Source organism: Sceloporus occidentalis, unplaced genomic scaffold (genome assembly GCF_023333645.1).
Source record: "Sceloporus occidentalis isolate IW3139 unplaced genomic scaffold, rSceOcc1.0.p SCAF_209, whole genome shotgun sequence".
Lineage (NCBI taxonomy): Eukaryota > Metazoa > Chordata > Lepidosauria > Squamata > Phrynosomatidae > Sceloporus > Sceloporus occidentalis.
The window spans coordinates 638,959-658,767 of record NW_028317189.1 but is presented as its reverse complement, the minus strand read 5'-3'; the positions used below and the strand labels follow the sequence as shown (position 1 = coordinate 658,767).

General features: G+C 44.2%; 1 protein-coding gene across 1 annotated transcript; it reads left to right on the top strand.

The window, feature by feature from the left end:
• Positions 1 to 3,268: 3,268 nt before the first annotated feature.
• Positions 3,269 to 16,736, top strand: LOC149277582 (metal cation symporter ZIP14-like). Its single transcript, XM_089502721.1, has 11 exons — positions 3,269 to 3,346; positions 4,190 to 4,362; positions 4,632 to 4,855; positions 6,240 to 6,490; positions 7,571 to 7,751; positions 11,913 to 12,082; positions 12,923 to 13,045; positions 13,652 to 13,828; positions 14,241 to 14,448; positions 15,388 to 15,572; positions 16,590 to 16,736. The coding sequence occupies exons 1-11, from the start codon at positions 3,269 to 3,271 to the stop codon at positions 16,734 to 16,736; spliced, it is 1,917 nt and encodes a 638-aa protein (XP_089358847.1).
• Positions 16,737 to 19,809: the final 3,073 nt, after the last annotated feature.

The window sequence follows — 19,809 nt, the reverse complement described above, 5'->3', positions numbered from 1 at the left end:
GCAGCCCCCATCTGAGGATATTCTTTGTTGCATAACTAGGTGTCCCTGCTTTCAGAGGTCACCTCATGAGATGTATTTTTAGTATTTATGGTAATTTATGAATTTTCTGCTGGTTCTATACACATTATTGTAGACTTCCCAATTGTCTCTTTTTTAAGAGGGACGGTCCCACTTTGGGACCTGAATCTCCATGTCTCTCTTTCCTCCCCTGGTGTCTCTTTTCTAGGAGCTCAGAAGGTTTGCTGGGTATGAGTGCATCTCAGCCCTGAAAGTGACAGTGATGTGTATGGAAACAGCAGTGTGTTCATAAAGAGTACACAAAGAAAACATTACACTGTGCCATACACAGCTGCATTAATGGTTATGGATCACAACACTACTGGACTACCATCAGACAAACCGGGCAAACCCCTGGTGCCTGACCGCTGCCATCTGGATGTATATGGACACAAGTGAAACAGCCACTGGCCTTAAAGTGCCAAGACCAATTTTAATCACCATACCAACCCTGCGTCCCAAAGTCACCATAGCGACACCCCCTAAAACAAAAGTGTCCCTATTTGGTAATTGGAATTGGTAAGTATGATTTTATGGCTGTCGAACACTGAGATACCCTCAAACCCAGCAAACATTCTGAGCTCCTACAAAAAAAGGACATCAGAGGAGGAACGAGTGGATTTTGGTCCCAAAGCAGGAGTGACCTCTATTAAGGGGGACACTTGGGAGGTATGTAATGCATGGCTAAATTAGGGGACATTGAAAGGGATCTCACTGATGTAACTGTAGACACAACACTCTTTGGAAAAGTGGGAAAGGCACATTTTGTTTTGTTATTGACCCACTTCCTTTGGGATAAAAGTGAGTCACTTCTTATTGCACAATGCGGGATACACAAAGCTCGCCCCGTGGACAGTGCAGCCGCGCGGCTCTATATATAGAGTGTTGACATTACTCCCCAGGCACATCCTGCAACACGTTCTAGTTCTGGAGTACACCCTGTGCCCTCACCCTATACACCCACTTCACATACCAGGGATCGGCGGCACTTACACGCTAGCGTTATATTATTAGCATAGGGGTATTATACGCAGTCACGGCAGCAACGTATATACAAATCACTATATAGCAGGGCTGTAAACACAGAGGCAGACTTGGTACATTCTCTAGATGTTCCTCGTCCAGCTTTACCTATCAAGGTGACAAATCATCTTTGTGTAGCATAACCTTTCCACATACACACCATATAATTTAGTGTTTAACCCTTTAAGGTCCGGGGCTTTTTTTTTTTTTTTTACACTTTTACCGGACAATTTTACTTTTTATTTTGTACGAATAACTTTTTTTTATTAAAATGTGTTTTTTTTATATGTACGGTATATGGGTTGTACACAGCTACAGCCAATGCGACAAATACCCAAAACCTATTAATTAAATATTATTGCATGCTTCAGGTCATTGTCCGGCTGCAGAACCCAACTGCTCTTGATCGTTATGTCACTAACTGATGGCTGGATAATCTCCTTCAGGTTTTTCTGGTAAAGAGCGGAATTCATGGTTCCATTAATAGTAGTCCAGATTCTGAAGCATCAAATCGTCCCCAGACCGTTACACTCTCACCGCCATGTTTGAGTGTTGGTATTGGGTTCTTATTCTAGAATGCTGTATTAGCTCCACGCCAGATGAGCCATGAGACATGTTACGGATGTCATGAGATTGAAGGTTTATGCAAATAGAGGGGGGTAGTCGGAGGTGTCAGGAGCTGCACAGAGGGAAAAGAGTATAAGCGGGGAGAAGTGAGCTTTTGTTTTAGCGCCATGAGGTCATCAGCAGTTTTGGTGAGGACTCTCGCAATGTGGATGGAACCAGATAAGGGGGGGTCAAGCAGGGAACTAAAGTAAAGGATTGTGTTTTAAAGTACTTTAAATCGCTACATTTATCTCGACACATAACCATCTTTAAAGGACAATATTATCCGGAGTTGGAGGGCACGAGGAAGTGCTGTGTGCCGAGACATGCTCCATAACTTCTACCTGGTCTGGAATTCACCGTTCTGCTGTCAGGTTCTAGTTACTGAGCAAATAAAATGGAACACAGCCAGTCCCTGGATATACCTGGGAACTCCGGAGCATAACATAGCGGAGCGGAAAGCTGGTAAGTATTCTGCTTGTCTTCTGTACAGCGAATAGCTGGGGCGACGGAAAAGGTTAGATGCGTATGGAGGGGTTCTGCAGAATCCCCCCACACGCACATGCAAGGGGGACACCACAAAAGGACCTCTCAGCTAGCATTTGCATTAAACGCGTATATAATGCCAGGAAAGACCCTTTAATTAATAATATCTTTATTTTCTATATATAGTTTAATCATACTACGCAGCTGGATATGTGAAATGATTGCGACTCAGTTATATTCATTCCGCTGAATATAAATAATTAAAATATGAATTTTTCATAGAAAGCAGAGAATTGTTATCCAGTATGGCAGCAGCAGGATTGTCGCGTAACATGAAACGATTGGTTAGCTCCAGTCCGCACACTCATACGCTCGGTGCACCAATTCATATAGATAAAGATAGAGTGTTACGGTGATTGCTCAGTAATTAGAGGGTCCGGCTGCCGCAGCGCTCTGTTATTAGGATGCAGAGGTCACCAGACAGCTTTTATGTGGAATTGCAACCCTTTCAGACCACTGAGAGTGTGGGTATTTATGTGTGTGTGTGTGTATATATATATATATATATATATATATTTAGGGCTGTAGATAGTGGGGCGGACCTGGCACTTTAAGACCAGCGGCCACCTCATGGCACGTGTGGCCAGCCGTTAAGTTTTTTGCTCAGCGGTATCCGGCCGGTGATCGCGCTCTGCAGCACCCGGTCTGATGTGTAAGTATGGAGCGGTGTTGGCTAGCAGCCCACTAAACCTGTATGCATGTGTATATATAGAACAAAATGCTGAAAGGGGAGCACACCCTAACCAGTATATATATATATATATATATATATATATATATATATATATATATATATATATATAATATACAGATTCCAGGGCGATGCAGAAACCAGCAATAGCTGCACACACCCAGCAGATACTACTCTCAAGCCATTTAAACCCTTCTCTGGACTTCATGAATGAGGCTCCCGTGGGGCAGGATTTATAATAAATAAATAAATAAAAAAAGTCAATCCTGGGTGAAACCCGCCGGCGCCTGCACAGACGGAAAGTGGAAAGGAGAGACTTGAAGCCCTCGATACAACTAAAAGATAATGGAGGATCTCCGAGGGGCTGCCATCTCCAACCGAGACACGGAGAAACTTCACGATACAACGAAATTAACCAAATCTGTAAGAAATATCCAACGCACTTGAGCCGCTATTGATTTTTAATTGAGTGCGCTTCCTGAGGGGGCGGCAATCACAATTCAAGTTTATATTTATACAGTTACCCACGTTTATTTTCCCCACATATATACCACCCTATATATAACACAGTTATCCAGACGCTTTTAATATTATTATAGTATTTGCTGGGTGTGCGCATAAAATTTATAAAATACATATGCACTAGCTTTCAAAAGTTTGGGGTCAGGTAGAAATTGTACTTTTTTTTTTCTCCCTTAAAATAAGATGAAATGGATCAGAAACCCAGGGGTTAATGTTGTAAATGACTTTTGTAGCTGATTTTTAATGGAATATCTTCATAGGTGTACAGAGGCCCTTTATCACTCCCATCACTCCTGTGTTCTAATGCCCCTTTATGACTCCCATCACTCCTATGTTCCAATGGCCCTTTATCACTCCCATCACTCCTGTGTTCCAATGGCACGTTGTGTTCGCTGATCCAAGTTTATGTTTAAAAGGCTAACTGATGGTTAGAAACCCTTTTGCAAATTATGTTATAGCCAGAAAAATTCGTGATCTTCATTAAAGCAGCTCGGTGACCCCAAACTTTTGACTGGTGTGCTATATATATAAGAGTGTACGCTCTCGCAGTAAGAATGTTTGCCGGTGCCGGTTTCCCTTCTGTGTTTTCCCGCTATGTAAACGCATTACCCGCAGAAATCCGTTCTCAGAATACCATCAATAAGTCTTTATGCGCGTTCTGCATCATGTGCTTTACTTTGGCCAATGAGAAGGTGAGAGCTAAGTGGGCGGCTCACGCTCTCTGCTCCATTCATTGTTGTACAGGTGACCCTGTACCCGCCCCCTTTGGAGACGTCGCGGAATGTAGGTGGGGTTATACGGGCTGTGACGTCAAGGCTTAAAGAAGCAGCTCCTGATCTCCACGTTGCTAGAAGAACGAGAGGCCGTGATGAGGTGCGTCGGGTGCGCATCGTGAGCAGTGTGCGAACCGGCGGAGTGTAGGCTGTTTGGGCACAGGCTGTTTGGGCACAGATTGCGGCTACAGTCCCGGATTTGCCGATTGCTATCTGCGCTGCGATCACTGTAAGTCCGTCTGTCACCTTATCCTCCTCGCTAATAACCGGTCGCCTTAACGACTGTGATGGGACTGTCTCCTGTGGGCTGTGTGGCCGGTGTGTTACTGACTGCACTCACTCTACTTGCAGAGTCGGTGTGTCTGTCAAACAAATGTGTGCTGGTTTGTATGGCTGTCAATGCCCTCTGTCAGTGAAGGGCAGCCCACGTCTGTGTGCGGAGCCCTGCTGGAGGCGAGGGTCTCTGTGTGCGGAGCCCTGCTGGAGGCGAGGGTCTCTGTGTGCGGAGCCCTGCTGGAGGCGAGGGTCTCTGTGTGCGGAGCCCTGCTGGAGGCGAGGGTCTCTGTGTGCCGAGCCCTGCTGGAGGCGAGGGTCTCCCCTCGTCTCTCTGTGCGGAGCCCCTCTGTGCTCTCTGATGGTGATTTATTTACTATAAACTGTGACGGTAGATGAAGAACATGGGCCCCGCTAAGCGTCGCGTTCTAGAAACTTGTGTATCTATTTTACCTGTCTGTGCAACCACCAGAACTCACAATCAAACCTGAAGCGGAGCCACGATGTAAGAGAGAAACGCTGTAAGATGAGCCAGTGTTAATATTCTATAACCTGATGACTTTAGCCTTTTACATACTGATGCCTTTATACAAAAAAAACATAATTTGGCTATTATTCCGAATGTTGTTATCCTGTTTAGCGTACGTTCTGCGAGCTCAGCGCGGTTATTGTGAGTTATGATGTTGTGTTATGCGCATGCAGGTTCCGCACAACAGATCTCGCCGTCCTGTCTCTGTTTCATATAATATGGTGCCGGCCACCTGGATGTCCTTTCCTCTGTTTCAGGACCGCTGTCGCTCGAACTCGGTTTACACTGTGAGTGCAGCGCTTTGAAAATAATCTGTACTTTAGCTTATGGCTAGACATGGTGCTACTGTATAGGAAGATTACGCAATGGCTCAGGGGCCCGCTGGGCTTATGGGGCCCCTCATGGAATACCGGATGCTCATAAAGTTATACCTCTATGATGCATATTTTCTTGAAAACAAGCTGTGAAACATGATTATTGCATATTTGCTGGACATCCCGGTTTCAAACCATGGGCATTAATATTGAGTTGGTCTCCCCTTTGCAGCTGTAACAGCTCCCACTCTTCTGGGAAGGCTTTGGAGAGTTTGTGGGTATTTTTGCCTATTCACCCAGTAGGGCATTCGTGAGGTCAGACACCGATGATGGACGAGACCCCCAGCTCGCAATCTCAATTCCAGTTCATCCAAACACTGTTAGATGGGGTTGAGATCAGGGCTCTGTGCGGCTGGTCAAGTTCTTCCACCCCAAACTCATCCAACCATGTCTTTATGGGCCTTGTTTAGTGCACTGGGGGGCACAGTCATGCTGGAATATAAAAGGGTCTTCCCCAAACAGTTTCCACGAAGTTGGAAGCATTGTCCAAAATGTCTTGGTACACTGAAGCATTAAGATTTCCATTCACTGCACTAAGGGACCCAAACCCTGAAAAATACCCCCAGACCATTATCCCTCCTTCACCAAACTTTACAGTACCCATTGTTCTGGTAGGGGGCGTTCTCCTGGCATCCACCAAACCAACGTTTCTGCATCAGCCTTCAAGATAGGGAAGCGTGATTCATCCCTACAGAGAACAGGCTTCTATTGCCCAGAGTCCATTCAGGTTGTGCTTTAGAAGTACTGTTTAGGTGGCAGGGCCCCTTGTGAAATGCTCCACTTGAGTTAAGGTGTATTAGTGTCCCGTTTTGCCTTTCCTCTTACCTTCTCCATTTTTCTTCTAGATATTGTCATGACTCATGAGACATTATGGGCACTTCTCCGGTCTCTGGTCTTCACCATGGCCGTGCTGCCGTTTTCTTTGGCAGAGGATGCCCTCGCCGGCTCAGACCATGCGCTGAGTGCCGCTTCCTTTCTCCAAGATATTCTCCACCGGTACGGTGAAAATGAGACCCTGTCCCTGCCACAGCTGCAGTCTCTGCTGGAGAGACTGGAAGTGGGAAGAGGGGAGAGCAGCTCCACAAACATGTCCCAGGTGAGAAGGAGACCTTTTTGTTTACTGCTTTTCATGGACCTCCATTGACCTTTTTGGGTACCAGAGTCCACTATCCACTTAAGCAAGAAACATATGCAGTGTTGAGTGAATCGGATATTATGAAAATATTGGTGGAATAAGAGATGCTGTCTCATAGCTAGGAGGTTAGTAGTCTTCCTCTGGCTTTGGCACTCGGAGGTTTAGCATACACGCTGTCTTGAGAGGTGAAAGGCTTGTAATAGCTGTCCGACAGAGACTTGGAAAATACTGAAAACTAGGACATTTTAACATTAGTTCTGAGAGTCCAGCCCCAAAGTGACGGGATATAACACTGTGGTGTGTGTGCGTCTTAATTCAATTCAAAGACTCGGAGGCCACCATCGTTGTCAGTCATGTGATATTTCCTGCTCAAACACCACGCTGAGCTGATGCTTTATGGCCATGCTAATGAAGTCCTCGTACAATGAAACCCTTTCCTCTGCTCTCATTAGTCAGAGTGTCCGGGTGATTAGGACGTAATCATTCGTTTGCCAAGGGCAGCATGATAACGGGTCAGGGTGTTTGTCTAGTAGATTGGGTAAAATTCCAGAGCTAGAACTACAGCAGCCTGAAAACATATTGTGACAAAAAACAAAAAAACGGCACAATAGTTTTCAACAATCTTTTTTTAATGTCACACTAAACTAATACTTTATAGTAAATAAATGTATAGCTGTTACAAAAAATAAATGGTTTTATATCTTATAGCATACCTTGTCTGACATGTTTTCCCGGTTTTACTTGAATATCCGTAGCATGTGATCTGTAGAGATCTTATGGGAAATATATTTTTTCCTGATTTTGACATGTTTAAAATGTTTCAAATGAGTTTTTATACATATCAAGAAAATGAGCCACACTAGCAACCCTTTAGTTTGACGTTTGTGTTTAATAAACTCCCTTACATGAAATAAACATAATTATTTATAGAGCACAAGATAACCTAAAATACTCTACCCCCCCCATAAAACTATGAACTGAAATATTCATTTTTCCATTAATAAAATGCTCTGTTCTACTCTAACTCTGTTAATTCTGCAGTGTCTCAGCTCCTCGGTCCTGTTCGCTGCTCACAATTTGACGTCCGAGTCTGTGGTGGATGCAGAGGGTCTCCAGAGCTTCTGCCCCACCATCCTGCAGCAGCTGGAGACTGGGGCCTGTCATGGAAGCCCTGTTTCCCAAAACGAGACCGTTGCGGAGGGGCGACCTAGCCCTGCTGAAGGTAAGACTACGCACTCCTCCTCCTGTCCGCTCCCAAAGCCACCAGGCGCTTGTTAGGTGATGATCAACTTTCTTCTGGTCCTTTGCACACCTGCCGTGTTACCGTTTTCTTGCGTGGAATGTTCTGACAGATCTCCATGTCTAAGTGTTCCATTATATATGGTCCATACCAACAAAGCCTCCAGCTGTTTGGCTCAGTTTTTATTTGGCACGTTGGCTGAGAATGATGGCAGCGGAGGGTTTGCGCACTTCCACCTCTGTTCTTTTTCCCTTCTTTGCCTTCTCGTTCTGTGTTGTAGGACCTGGTGCATTTTGAACTTTCTGACGCTTATGAACTTTGTTTCTACTCCTCCCTGGCTGGATTCTACGTTATCTGTCTGTCCTCAGGGCTCACCTCCTGTGAATGTTTTCAATGTCTTTGCGTGAGTAAAGGTGGATCTGCGCGGTAGATCGAGACTCTGATTAATCCACCTTTCCTCATTTTGAGTAGATCCAGGTGAGGGCTGGAACAATTCTGAGAAGCAATACTCTAGAAGACAGCCTCACAAATACCTATCGTAATACGTGTATTATGATCTCCTCACTCATTGAATACCTTGTATTATCAGGCAGGGCCTGTCTTTCAGGCTTTTGTACATATCGGAAAAAACGGGAGGAAAAAAAATAATGCTGGTTATAAGGAATGCATCTTCAGAAAGTAGGGTCGCCCAACTATCCGCCACAGTCGCTATTTTTAATATATCGATGTCTGACTGAGTCGGATATACCAGGGATTGGTGAAGGTCATTAGAGGTGAAATCCCACAGAGAAAAAGGTTTTCTTCTTAAACATGACATTTTAAACTTCCTTTATCTGCAGACCTGGAGGCCGCCATTGTTGTGAGTCATGTGATATTTTGGTTGACTTTACCGGCTCAAACACCACGCCAGAACGGTTGATTAAGGCTAGGTTTCCACTTGGGTTTTTGTCCTGCGTTTTTTTTCTTGATGAAAAACGCCAAGAAAACTGCCACTGCATTTTCCTGCGTTTTGGCGTTTTTTTCTGGAGTTTTTTCTGGCGTTTTAGCCTTTCTGTGGAAATTGCTTTTTTTTACCTTAGGCAGTTTTTCCAGCCTTTACAAGTTAGAGGTTTCACCCAGCTAAAAGGGATTAGGATAAATGGCAAGTATCTGCCCCCTGATGTCATTTACTTGGTAGAGTTCTACTTAAACGCCCCGGCGGACCCTTTTGTCACTTTTCTGTGGTTTGTAAGGCCTGCTTTATTCCGAATGTCTGCTCCTCTAGGAAGATTGGCCCCAAATGATGGTGCACATAGTTTGCTGTTGCTTTTGGCAGGCAGGATCCAGTTGATGCGTCGCGTATGTTTGTTTGTAATGGCATGTTTGTTCCAAATGGTGTAGAATTCAATATGAACTTTGTTTTGTGTGAAACTGTTTGTTTCCAGCCTATTTCTCGTAGGACACACAGATACTGGGTCCATCCTCTGCATTGTAACTGTGGAAAAAACGCCATAAAAAACGCCAAGGCAATAAACCCACATGGCTTTTTCATGGCGTTTTTTCTCTCCCATAGACTTCTATTGGAGAAAAACGCCAAGATTTCCTTGCAAAAAACGCCAGAGTGTCAACATGCTGCGATTTTGAAAAACTGCCACAGAGCCCAAAAAAGCAGAAAAACGCCAAAGAGGACTGAAAAAACGCCAAACAAAAAAACGCCAAGTGGATATGGCATTCTGCGATTTCCTATTGAAGAACAGCTAACATCTGGCTGCTGTGTTTTTTCACAAAAAAAAACGCCAGGTGGCGCTATTGGCGTTTTTATGGGTGTTTTTAGCTAAAAAAAACCAAGTGGAAACCTAGCCTCAGACAGAGCCATTCCACTGTTTACCACAAACAGTATGATGAGGACTCGGGGTGTTTGTTTAGAATATTGTAAGATGACTAGAACACATACGAATAGCTAATATGCAACTGCCTGAAAACATTGTATTATGCAAAAACTAGAACTGTTTAAAAAAAAAAAAAAAAGCAATATTTTTGACAACGTATTTGCTTTTATTTCCTTCCTGTTCAATTTGTTGTTCCTACCTAATGTCTTCTTTCCGCACTGTCCCTCCTCGGTGCTCCCAAGGTTTCCTCACGCTGTGCTCTTGTCCCGCAGTCTGGGGTTTTGGGTTCCTGGCCGTCACCCTGATCAGCATGGCGTCTCTCTTGGGCGTCTTTTTTGCCCCCTGCGTAGAGAGGCCCGTCTTCCGCCGGCTACTCACCTTTTTCATCGCCCTGTCCATCGGTACCCTGCTGTCTAACGCTCTCCTGCAGTTGATCCCAGAGGTGCAGTACCTGCCCGCTAAACACATAAGGCATTCATATTATAAAAGCACTACACAATCTATGCATCATTTTATGTATTTGTCAATTTTTCCCCAACACAAAGGTTGTTTGCTGTTTACACGATACTATGTTTCCTGCTAGGGGAGGTCGCACTTTGGTGTCTGATCGTTTGGGTTACCGTAGGACACTTTTTGGTGGTGGGCCCTGGACCTCAGTGCAGTTAAATCCCTGACACACACGCCAATCTTCACCTGCAGCAGTAGTATGTCCCCTGGTCTCGTTTGGGGCTCTTTCCATGATCCCTCTCTCTTCTCCCGATACACTAACAATGAGTTTTCATTTTCTCTGGTTTGCGTTGCTTTGATTTAAAATTATATCTTGTATGCAATCTACCACGTTCGTTGTGTTCATACTGCAGTGTGTATCTGTAACAAGCATGGCTTCTCATGCATAGAGTTGCTCCTCTTCATCCTCTGCAGGATGGACACGTGTGATGATGGGGTTTGATTTAAAAAGGTCCATTTAATCCAGCAGGTTAATTTACCTCTCTAATTAACTCTCTTGTTTTCAGGGTGCAATTATTGGCTGTGAGTTCTGCTGTGGATGGCCATGATTTATTTGATTGATGCCTTCTCTAGCAGAATAACCATCCCTGGTTCTCTATCTTCTGCTCGCCTGTTTGATCTGACAGTTGGATGGGTTTACATTATGGTTATACTTAATCCTTTTAGTGTTGATACCCCTACTGCTGTGTCTGGGGCACTCGTGGGTCAGATACACCAGTACGGGTGACTTATTCAGGAGAGTCTTGGCACACAAGCCGTGGGTTACCCCTTTCCCCTGGAGGAGGCTCTGTTTTGCCTCCCACTCCAACTTAATCACTTTACATTTGTCTTCACCAAGTCTTAAAGAGCTTTAGACTTAGTGTCTTAGAGTAACCGCTTGCTGCAGATAACCCCTAGGTGGCCCTATAGGTCTTTATCCATGAGTACGTATTCTTGTAAAATGAGAGCCATGGACTGTGGGCATTAAGGGACGTAGAACTTGATTCAGCTTAACTAGGTTGGAGCCTTTGACTGTACCCCCTCTTGGGTCATGCCTGCCTTAGTTGTAAAGGTAAGTGAATGAGTACAGTGAGAAACGGCTGCCAAAGAACGTGAGATTAGAGAAATAAATCAATCATTTATTGGCAGTCTGTGCTCTGCCCGTTATCGCGTGACATGGTGTGGGTGATTACGTTGGGATGTGGCCACCAGAGGAGCCTCCATGCTGCTTTACTGCTGCATAACAATGTCAGGGTGACACACGGCTTCCGGCTGCCACAGACTCTCCTTTCTGCTAATCTATTAAAATGGTCAGATGGATATCTGGGATGATCAAAATCACTAATTGTTGTCTTTCTCCTTTCTCCACTCCCCTATCCCCAATTTGTCTCTCTCTCTCTTTGCCATCTCTTTACTTTTTGGCCTTTTCGTTTTACACGCCATTTAACATTGTCTGTTTCACTCCATTCATCTCTTCTTCACTAATATCTATACATGCTTCCCTTATCTTCCTCACATTTTTGATCCTTCATCTATCTTCTGTGTCGCTATTCACACCTGTCCGTCATGTTCATCTTCTTCACTAAAATTCTCTGTGGTTATGTTTGTTCTCCCTGTTCTCCTCATCCTTGCCACTTATGTTCATCCTTCAATCTTATCCCCACGCTTCTTCTCGCTGTGTGTATCTCTTCCGCCTCTTGTTTTCTCTTTTACATTGTTGTGTTTGTCTCCCCCTGTCCTGCTATATGCTTTCTTTGTACCTTGGCTCTCCGGCCCATGGCTTCTTCAGTATGGGGTTATGGATTCCTATGTGTCACCGTCATCTCTCTGTGCTCCCTCCTGGGAGCTGGCGTGGTCCCATTCATGAAGAAGGCCTGTTACAAGCGTCTACTCCTCTTCTTCATTGCTCTCGCCATTGGGACTTTATATTCCAACGCCCTCTTTCAGCTCATCCCCGAGGTATGGGGACACGCTGTCATTGGCACATGATCTGTTCTATAACATAAGCTGCTTGGGTGTACACTCAGTGGCCACTTTATGAGGTCTTTTTTTCACCTCCCTGTTCAGTAAATGTCAGGTTCTCCTCTGAGCTCTCTCATTAGCCGAGGTGCTTTCTCCCACAAAGTTGCCGCTCGCATGACTTTTTGTTTATCGGCCTACTCGTGTAAACTCTAGGATAGGGTTATCAAACCCCAGGCCTCCAGAGCTACAAAAACCCCGGGATAAATTCTTTCTTAGAACGTGATTACATTGGGTTAATAACGTTTTGCTTGAGCTGCCGGATCACATGCTGGGAAATCAATTAAATCTGCCCTGATTCTGACTCCCAAGGCCTGGAGTTTGATACCCCTGCTCCAGAGACTATAGTATGGGGGGGGGGGGGGAAGCCAGCTCAGCTGTTTGAGATGCTGGAACCACTGCTTCAAGCGCCACCAATCAAAGTTTTTATAGATAAATTATAGTCTCTTAGATCACACTTTATGTACCTAATAAAGTGACCACTGAGTGTATGTGTGTGTGTTTTGGATGTGGGTATTTGTGTAGATAATGTGGAGGTACGGGGGTGTTGTGTAATTTGTGTACAGACTACCTATCCTGTCTCTTTAATGTTTTCTAATCGGGGCTCCCATCTTTAACCTATCCGTTTCACTCTCCCTTCCCGTTATGCCGTCTCTGTAGCGGTGACTGCGTTGTGTCTTTAGCAGATAACTAGGGATCTAATTTGTCTCTGGGAGCCTTTATTTAGGTTGTAGAGGAAACCTAACTCGCTGTCCCCGCACCTCCGTCATTTTGCCACAGGCTTTCGGCTTCAACCCGCTAGAAGACTCCTACGTCTCCACGTCTGCTGTGGTGTTTGGTGGCTTCTACCTCTTCTTCTTTACAGAGAAGGTTCTGAAGATGATCCTCAAACAGAAGCATGAGGTACACTGCTCTGTCTCCTGTCTGCTGTGAAATTATGTATGCATTTATGAATTCTATACAGTCATAGGATAGGTATATGGTTATCCTGAATCCCCAAATCAGACTACAGTAGACTGCCGAATGGTTCTTATCTGCCGTCAAATTCTATATTTCCTACATCATCTTAAATGTGGAGACGTAGACTGTGAAATAATTTGAGCCCCTTCTTGATGCACTGTTTATGTCCAGATATGAAGGGTACGTTACTCGGGCAAGAAGGGCCTCCAGTGTTGTCGTTTTGTAATTTAGAATTGGTGGGACTAAATGAGTTCCACATTCTGTCCTTACTAGATGTTCCTGATGTCTCTGACATCTTCACATCTCTCTTTTTGTTATGATCCTAATTTCTAGGATTTGTTCTTTGTGAGACGTAAATGCTGACCTTTTTTAATACGTTTCTGCTATGAGGTCATTCTCATACCTGTGTCAACAGAAATCTCAAAGTGCACACCCCCCCCCCCCCCCCCCTGTATATGGGTAATTCCTCCAAATATTGCCAGTTATGTATCAAGTCGGATAAGGGTTCATTAGCAAAGGGGGCTTCACTCCTCTGGCTTCTCTCCGCAGCATGGACACAGTCACTACTCTTCGGACACTACGAAACGGGACGCGGAGGAAGGGGTGACGGAGAAGCTACAGAACGGTGACCTAGATCACATGATCCCTCCACCAGGGGGCAGCGAGCCGGACCTGCGCACACACCTCGGGGATGAGAAAGTTGTAGTTGGATCACTAGCTGTACAGGTGAGTCTCGTAGAGATGTATCTGTGGCTTGTAAACAATGAAAGATAGGATAACCTACCATAAATGCACTGATGTAACAACGTCCAAAGCGGTACCGTTTTCTAGGGTTTCATCTTTATGCCGTCTTCCTAGAGGGCATGGTGATATAATCTTCAGGTACGGCTGGAATACAAACACTGATGTGTTCTAGCATTCCGTGTTCTAGCATTCCGTGTTCTAGCATTCCGTGTTCTAGCATTCCGTGTTCTAGCATTCCGTGTTCTAGCATTCCGTGTTCTAGCATTCCGTGTTCTAGCATTCCGTGTTCTAGCATTCCGTGTTCTAGCATTCCGTGTTCTAGCATTCCGTGTTCTAGCATTCCGTGTTCTAGCATTCCGTGTTCATTTAATTGTGAATGGTGATCACTTTACAGGATCTCCCGGGGCAGCAGAGCTCCTGTTACTGGCTCAAAGGGATCCGCTACTCTGACATCGGGACGCTAGCGTGGATGATCACCCTAAGTGATGGGCTTCATAACTTCATCGATGGCTTGGCGATCGGAGCCTCGTTTACAGTATCTGTCTTTCAAGGGGTTAGCACCTCCATCGCCATCCTGTGTGAGGAATTCCCCCACGAGCTCGGTAGGGATCTATTGCCTCAATGTGTGCCGGTCGGCAGCATGTGAAATGTACGTGTGCATATGCCAGTCACAGATAGATAGATAGATAGATATATAATTTCTTCTAAACTGGTTATGCTGTATGTTGAAAGCTATATATAGTTGGCCAAATCAACCCTGGCAACTGTGTGATGGTAACAGTCGGTCCAACAGGCCGTCATCTTATATTCCAATAACAATCATTTATAACATGATTTAATAATAATTTTACCTGAACATTAGCGTCACTGCGTCTAATTATAACACGTTTCCTTGAACTCTTGCTTAATTCAAGTTAATAAACGCACTCCCTATTTCTTCTATATTGTAAGCTCCTTTGACTAGGGCCCCATCTCACCTTTTTGTTTCTGTACGTCCGATTTATGATGCGCTACTTATGTCCTGTTTAGCCACAGTACAGCGCTGCAGTATATGTTGGAGCTATATAAATTAACACAATATGTAGACCAACACCTCTGCTCCTGAAGGGCTCTACATTTACATAATCACAGAGGCAATAAGGGTCACATTACACACAAAAGATGTCTTCTCCTGGTATGACGTTATATTTCATCCTGAGCCGTTCAAGTTTTGATCCGGATCACCTTAGGAGTTTGGGAGGGTGATCACGCGGGAGCAGCGGGTAACAGATGATGGAACCGTTGGGGGAACAGAGTGAGGGTTCTGTGTAAAAAGTGATTCTGGTGCTGAGTCTGAATGGTGATCGTCGCAGTGGGAACCAGCTGAATGGTCTGCCGGCAGACAACTTCCCAGACTTTGTACGAGAGTCACTTTTTATGACCCTTTTCTGACGCTGGGGCCCTGCCTGGTCAGCAATAACTTCAGAAGACCTTTTATGTAGGAGTTTTACCGTCCCCGTGAGTTGTTTCTTATTCTGGTCTTCTCTGCTGTCTCTCTGTAGGTGACTTTGTCATCCTGTTGAATGCAGGGATGAGTATCCCCCAGGCTCTGTTTTTTAACTTTCTCTCGGCGTGCTGCTGTTATCTCGGGTTGGCCTTTGGCATCCTCGCCGGGAGTCACTTCTCGTCTAACTGGATCTTTGGCCTGGCAGGCGGCATGTTCCTCTACATAGCACTTGCTGACATGGTGAGTATAAGTGTAGTCATTAAAGTCTTTCCTTTTCGTAATTCCTTTTTCCCCATTAGGATCATTTACTAAAGCAACCAGGGTTACCGCTATCATCTATTTAATTCAGTTTGTTGGTTGTGAAGGAAATTTAGGTCCTACAAGATGTCACATCCCAGCTAGAGGAACGCCTGGCTTATGTTTGTACCGTGCAAGTGGGGATCTTCGTGTTCTCATGACCTGAATGATTGTTCCTAACTTTCAGCTACCCCCTCCCTCACGATGGGTAAATAGTGTAAAATAGTCCTGTTACCTTTCAAACCCAAATAAAACAAATTAATGATCCTTTGAATGATACTGTATAAATAATTATTACTAGTATCAGAATAAAAGTATCCACTTTGTATGTGTTCCAGCTCCATCATCATAGCCCAGTCTACTAGACAAATACTCCTTCTCACACTGCCTTGTGATAAACAATAGAATGACTCGGTGTTAATCACCTAACTGGACACTTTGATTAATGAAAGTCTATGGAGGAATGGACTTCATTAGCATTGCCGTAGATAATCAGCTCAGTGTTGTGTTGAGCAGGAACAGTCACCCAAAATATCACATGACCGACACCAATGGCGGCTTCTAGGCCTGCAGATACAGGGAGTTTATTTTGGAATCACTGGGGGTTATGTCCAAGGAGAAAAAACGTTTTTTCCGTCGGACTTCCGCTTTAACAATCCCAAGGCAGATGACATTTCTTCTCCAGCCGGTGCCGTTTTCAGTGGTCCACTGCCCAACTTTACTTGACCTCATCAGGTCACACTCACTTGAACTGAATTCTTTTAATAATGCCATAATTTGTGAATTAAGAACCTGGAATTTGTAAAAATACATCCCCAAAATAGTTAAAGGATCTGAAACTGTTATGTTTAGAAGCAAAAAAAATAAAACCCCAACAGCGTTTTTCCTGTACATTTGTCACGTGGCCTCCTTTTTTGAAGGCACTCCTTTGAGGCTGATTCTGTTCCTCTCTCTCCCCAGTTCCCAGAGATGAATGAGGTCAGTAAAGAAGATGAGGAAGGAGGCCGTCCGCTTACCGCTTTCCTGATTCAGAATGCCGGCCTGCTCACTGGCTTTTCCATTATGCTGCTATTGACCACCTTCTCTGGCCAGATACAGCTCGGGTAGTGGGACCACCCCGTTAATAGACTGTGAGGGGAAGATTGTGCAATGTTTTTATTCCTCCCCGCCGACTGAACATACCAAGGGCCGGAGTTGCTGACTGCTGCTACTTATCCTATGAACAAACCACCGACAAACAGGTGGAAAAGTGCATCATATGTAGACTTGACACACACACACACACACTTTCTCCTGGCATTCAACTGACCTTCTGCCCCCGTCATGAAGTTCCTACAGGTTCTTTCAATGTTTTCTCAGTGTTCCTTGGCACCATCCCACGTCTATCGAGCTCGAAGCAGTTTGATAACAAAGGACTAAAGTGAAAAGAACCGTCCCCGGAAGGTTTATCTTATCATATTGATAAGTGGCTCTGATTATATTCCCTTTACAACGGACTGAAATCTCTGCCCTACGCGGGCAAAGTTCTATCCTTACCTGGTACCAGCCGGACGGTAGGATACTCTGTCTCCTGCAGCATGTTACCACACTGCGATATTCCTCATTAATAAGCTGAAACGGAGCGGACTGCGCCTCCTGCCCTGGCCACGCCATGCAAGCTCATGAGTTCGGTTGCTGCTTCCTTACAACCCAAAAAGTGTTTTTTTTTTTTTTTTTGTTTTTTTTTTTTTCCTTTCTAGAATTAGAAGGTGGAAGAGATCTGAAACATGCTGTGTGTGCGAGCCTGTGTAAGTGTGGTCGAGTGTGTGTGTGCGCGTGGACTGTGATTTGCAAACGACTATGTATTGTGGGGAAATATATGCGGAAAAAAAAAATACCACCAGCCATTGGCATATTTTTATTACGAAGGGGGTAGTAAAACATTTTGTATGGAAGTGATGAGATCGTACCATTTTCACTGCCAGATACCAACCCTAGTTGGATGTTGCTTATGACGCCAATGCCGTACATTTACGTCCAGATTTAAAGCAATTCTGTTTCTGTTCTGAAATATTACATTTTACGCTTCTGTATATTGTATTCTGTGTAAGTAAATCTGTGCAGTGGTGTTTACAGGTCACAATACACAATAGATGATTATCTGAATTATCAACCCCCCCCCCCCCTTTGTGTGTGTATAGCATGGGAGCGGCCATCTTGATTTCAAGTTATGCTAGATTATTCCTCCCCTATGATGGCAGCTGACTTTGTACCGACTTTGTAAGGGTGGCAGAAAAGAAAGGAGAGGATTTCAGAACAGGACATTTTAAAATACTAGTTTTGTCACAGATCTCGGCCTCCCTGAACTAAAACGTTAATTTACACTTGAACCAAATCTCTTTCAAACTGACTGAAAACCAAAAAGCACAAGGTTTAGATAGCGTTAATAAATTTTATTTATTTTGGCAAAAAGCAGTGAAGGTGGCAATTTTCCTTTGAAGCCATAGAAGGTCATCCCAGGCTGAAAATAACCGGTATCTTTCCTGTAACAGTTTGTGCAAATAGTGGGGTGAAAAAATAATAAAATATTAACTGCCCCCTTAGCCTATGGGGATTTTAGTTCACAGTGGGAGGATTAACCCATTATTCCTCCCATTTCCGAGTGATAAGCTTATTGGCGAGCATCGCAAAAATTAAAAACAAAAAAAAAATATCGAAAAATACGCAAAATAACATTACTTTTACTGCAGCCCCAAAACATTAACTCCTTACGGACCAAAGTAGTGTAGACTTTGTTACCTTTTAAGGGGAGATCTGCTCCCTAATCTATAGATAGAGATAGATAAGGAAGTGTTTTAAAACCCCTTTTGTGTGTTTTGTTTTTTTGTGGGTGTTTTTTTTTTTCTTCTCCTCATTATGTCGCAGCTCGATAAACAGATTGCTCGAGATTTTAATAACAGCTTTCTATCCCCGAAAAAGAAAAACCCTTGCATCGTCTGCCATGATGTTTACTGCGCATAAACCCCGAGACGTGCACCGGCGACACATCATTTTTTGTGTTTTTTTATTATTATAAATTATATTTGAATTTTTGTTCTCTTCTTCCTCTGAAATTCCCATCTCAGGTTCTGACAATAAAATAACGGTTTGGATGCGGCCTGCTCTGCGTCTGTGTGGGTGTATGTAACGGGAGGGGGAGGCCGCTGGGGGATGGATGCACCGGCAGCAGCTCTCTCTAACCTAAATTAATTCACTCGTTTTTAGATAATTACTGGGGGGGGTTAACAAGGGGAAAAAAACATATAAATTTGATGGCTCGGTAACTAAATGCTGCATCCCATCAAACATCGTCTTTTATGTTGGATCTGAGTAACTGAGAGCCATTGATACATTTATTGAAAAATAAAATGAATAAGACACAATGTATCAATGTGGTTCCAATGAGGAATACCTCCCAAGTGTCCCGATTTAAAAAGGACTGTCCCTCTTTCAGACCTAAAGCCCTCCATTTCCGCTCCTATTGTTGAAGGGGCTTAACGTTTGCTGGGTAGGAAGCTATCACCGTGTTCTTCAGCACTAAATCCCACAATAATACATATAATAACATGCGTTTCTGTGTCTTAATCCGTCACGTAAATGTCTATTGAAAGATGACGTAATAGCCTTTAGAAATCCCTAATTCCAAAAATAGACCCTCTAAACCAGATGTACCTCCTGGGCCATTTGGAATGATTAGGGGGTGTTTGGGATGTGCAGAATCTGCAAAAAAATAAGGGACCTCTATAATAATAATTAAACAAAAGCCCTCCGTTCTTTATGGGGAGGTGACTTCTACCTCCATGCCCCTTTCTTTGTTTTTGCATTAAACAGGAGAGTTACTGGAACATCAGCCAGGTAATCAGGACTGTCCTGAGTAATTTGAGGCAGTTGGTAGTTAATTTGAAATTAGTTGGCAGTTTACGATTGTGGTTTCAGGCAGATGTTTATTTGCAATGGATATGCATCCTCAGAATTTTCAGTGTCTCATCATAGGGACCCTCTTTCCCACTTTAGTGGGAAGGTGTGGGTTTGTGCAGGTGAAAAGTGGAACGAGGGTGGGCACGGCCAAATACAGCGCCCCCACCCAGAGGAAGAAGAAACTGGCCCATAGAAGTAGGGAATCACCCGGAGTTGGCAGGCATGATGAGCATGTGACACCTGC

What these genes read in the sequence shown, in the direction of transcription:
- LOC149277582 (XM_089502721.1), top strand. Translation starts at nt 3,269, where the DNA reads ATGGAGGATCTCCGAGGGGCTGCCATCTCCAACCGAGACACGGAGAAA. An exon ending in GCGACCTAGCCCTGCTGAAG is followed by an intron (nt 7,752 to 11,912) that starts GTAAGACTACGC and finishes TGGCTTCTTCAG; the next exon opens with TATGGGGTTATGGATTCCTA. An exon ending in TCCTCAAACAGAAGCATGAG is followed by an intron (nt 13,046 to 13,651) that starts GTACACTGCTCT and finishes TTCTCTCCGCAG; the next exon opens with CATGGACACAGTCACTACTC.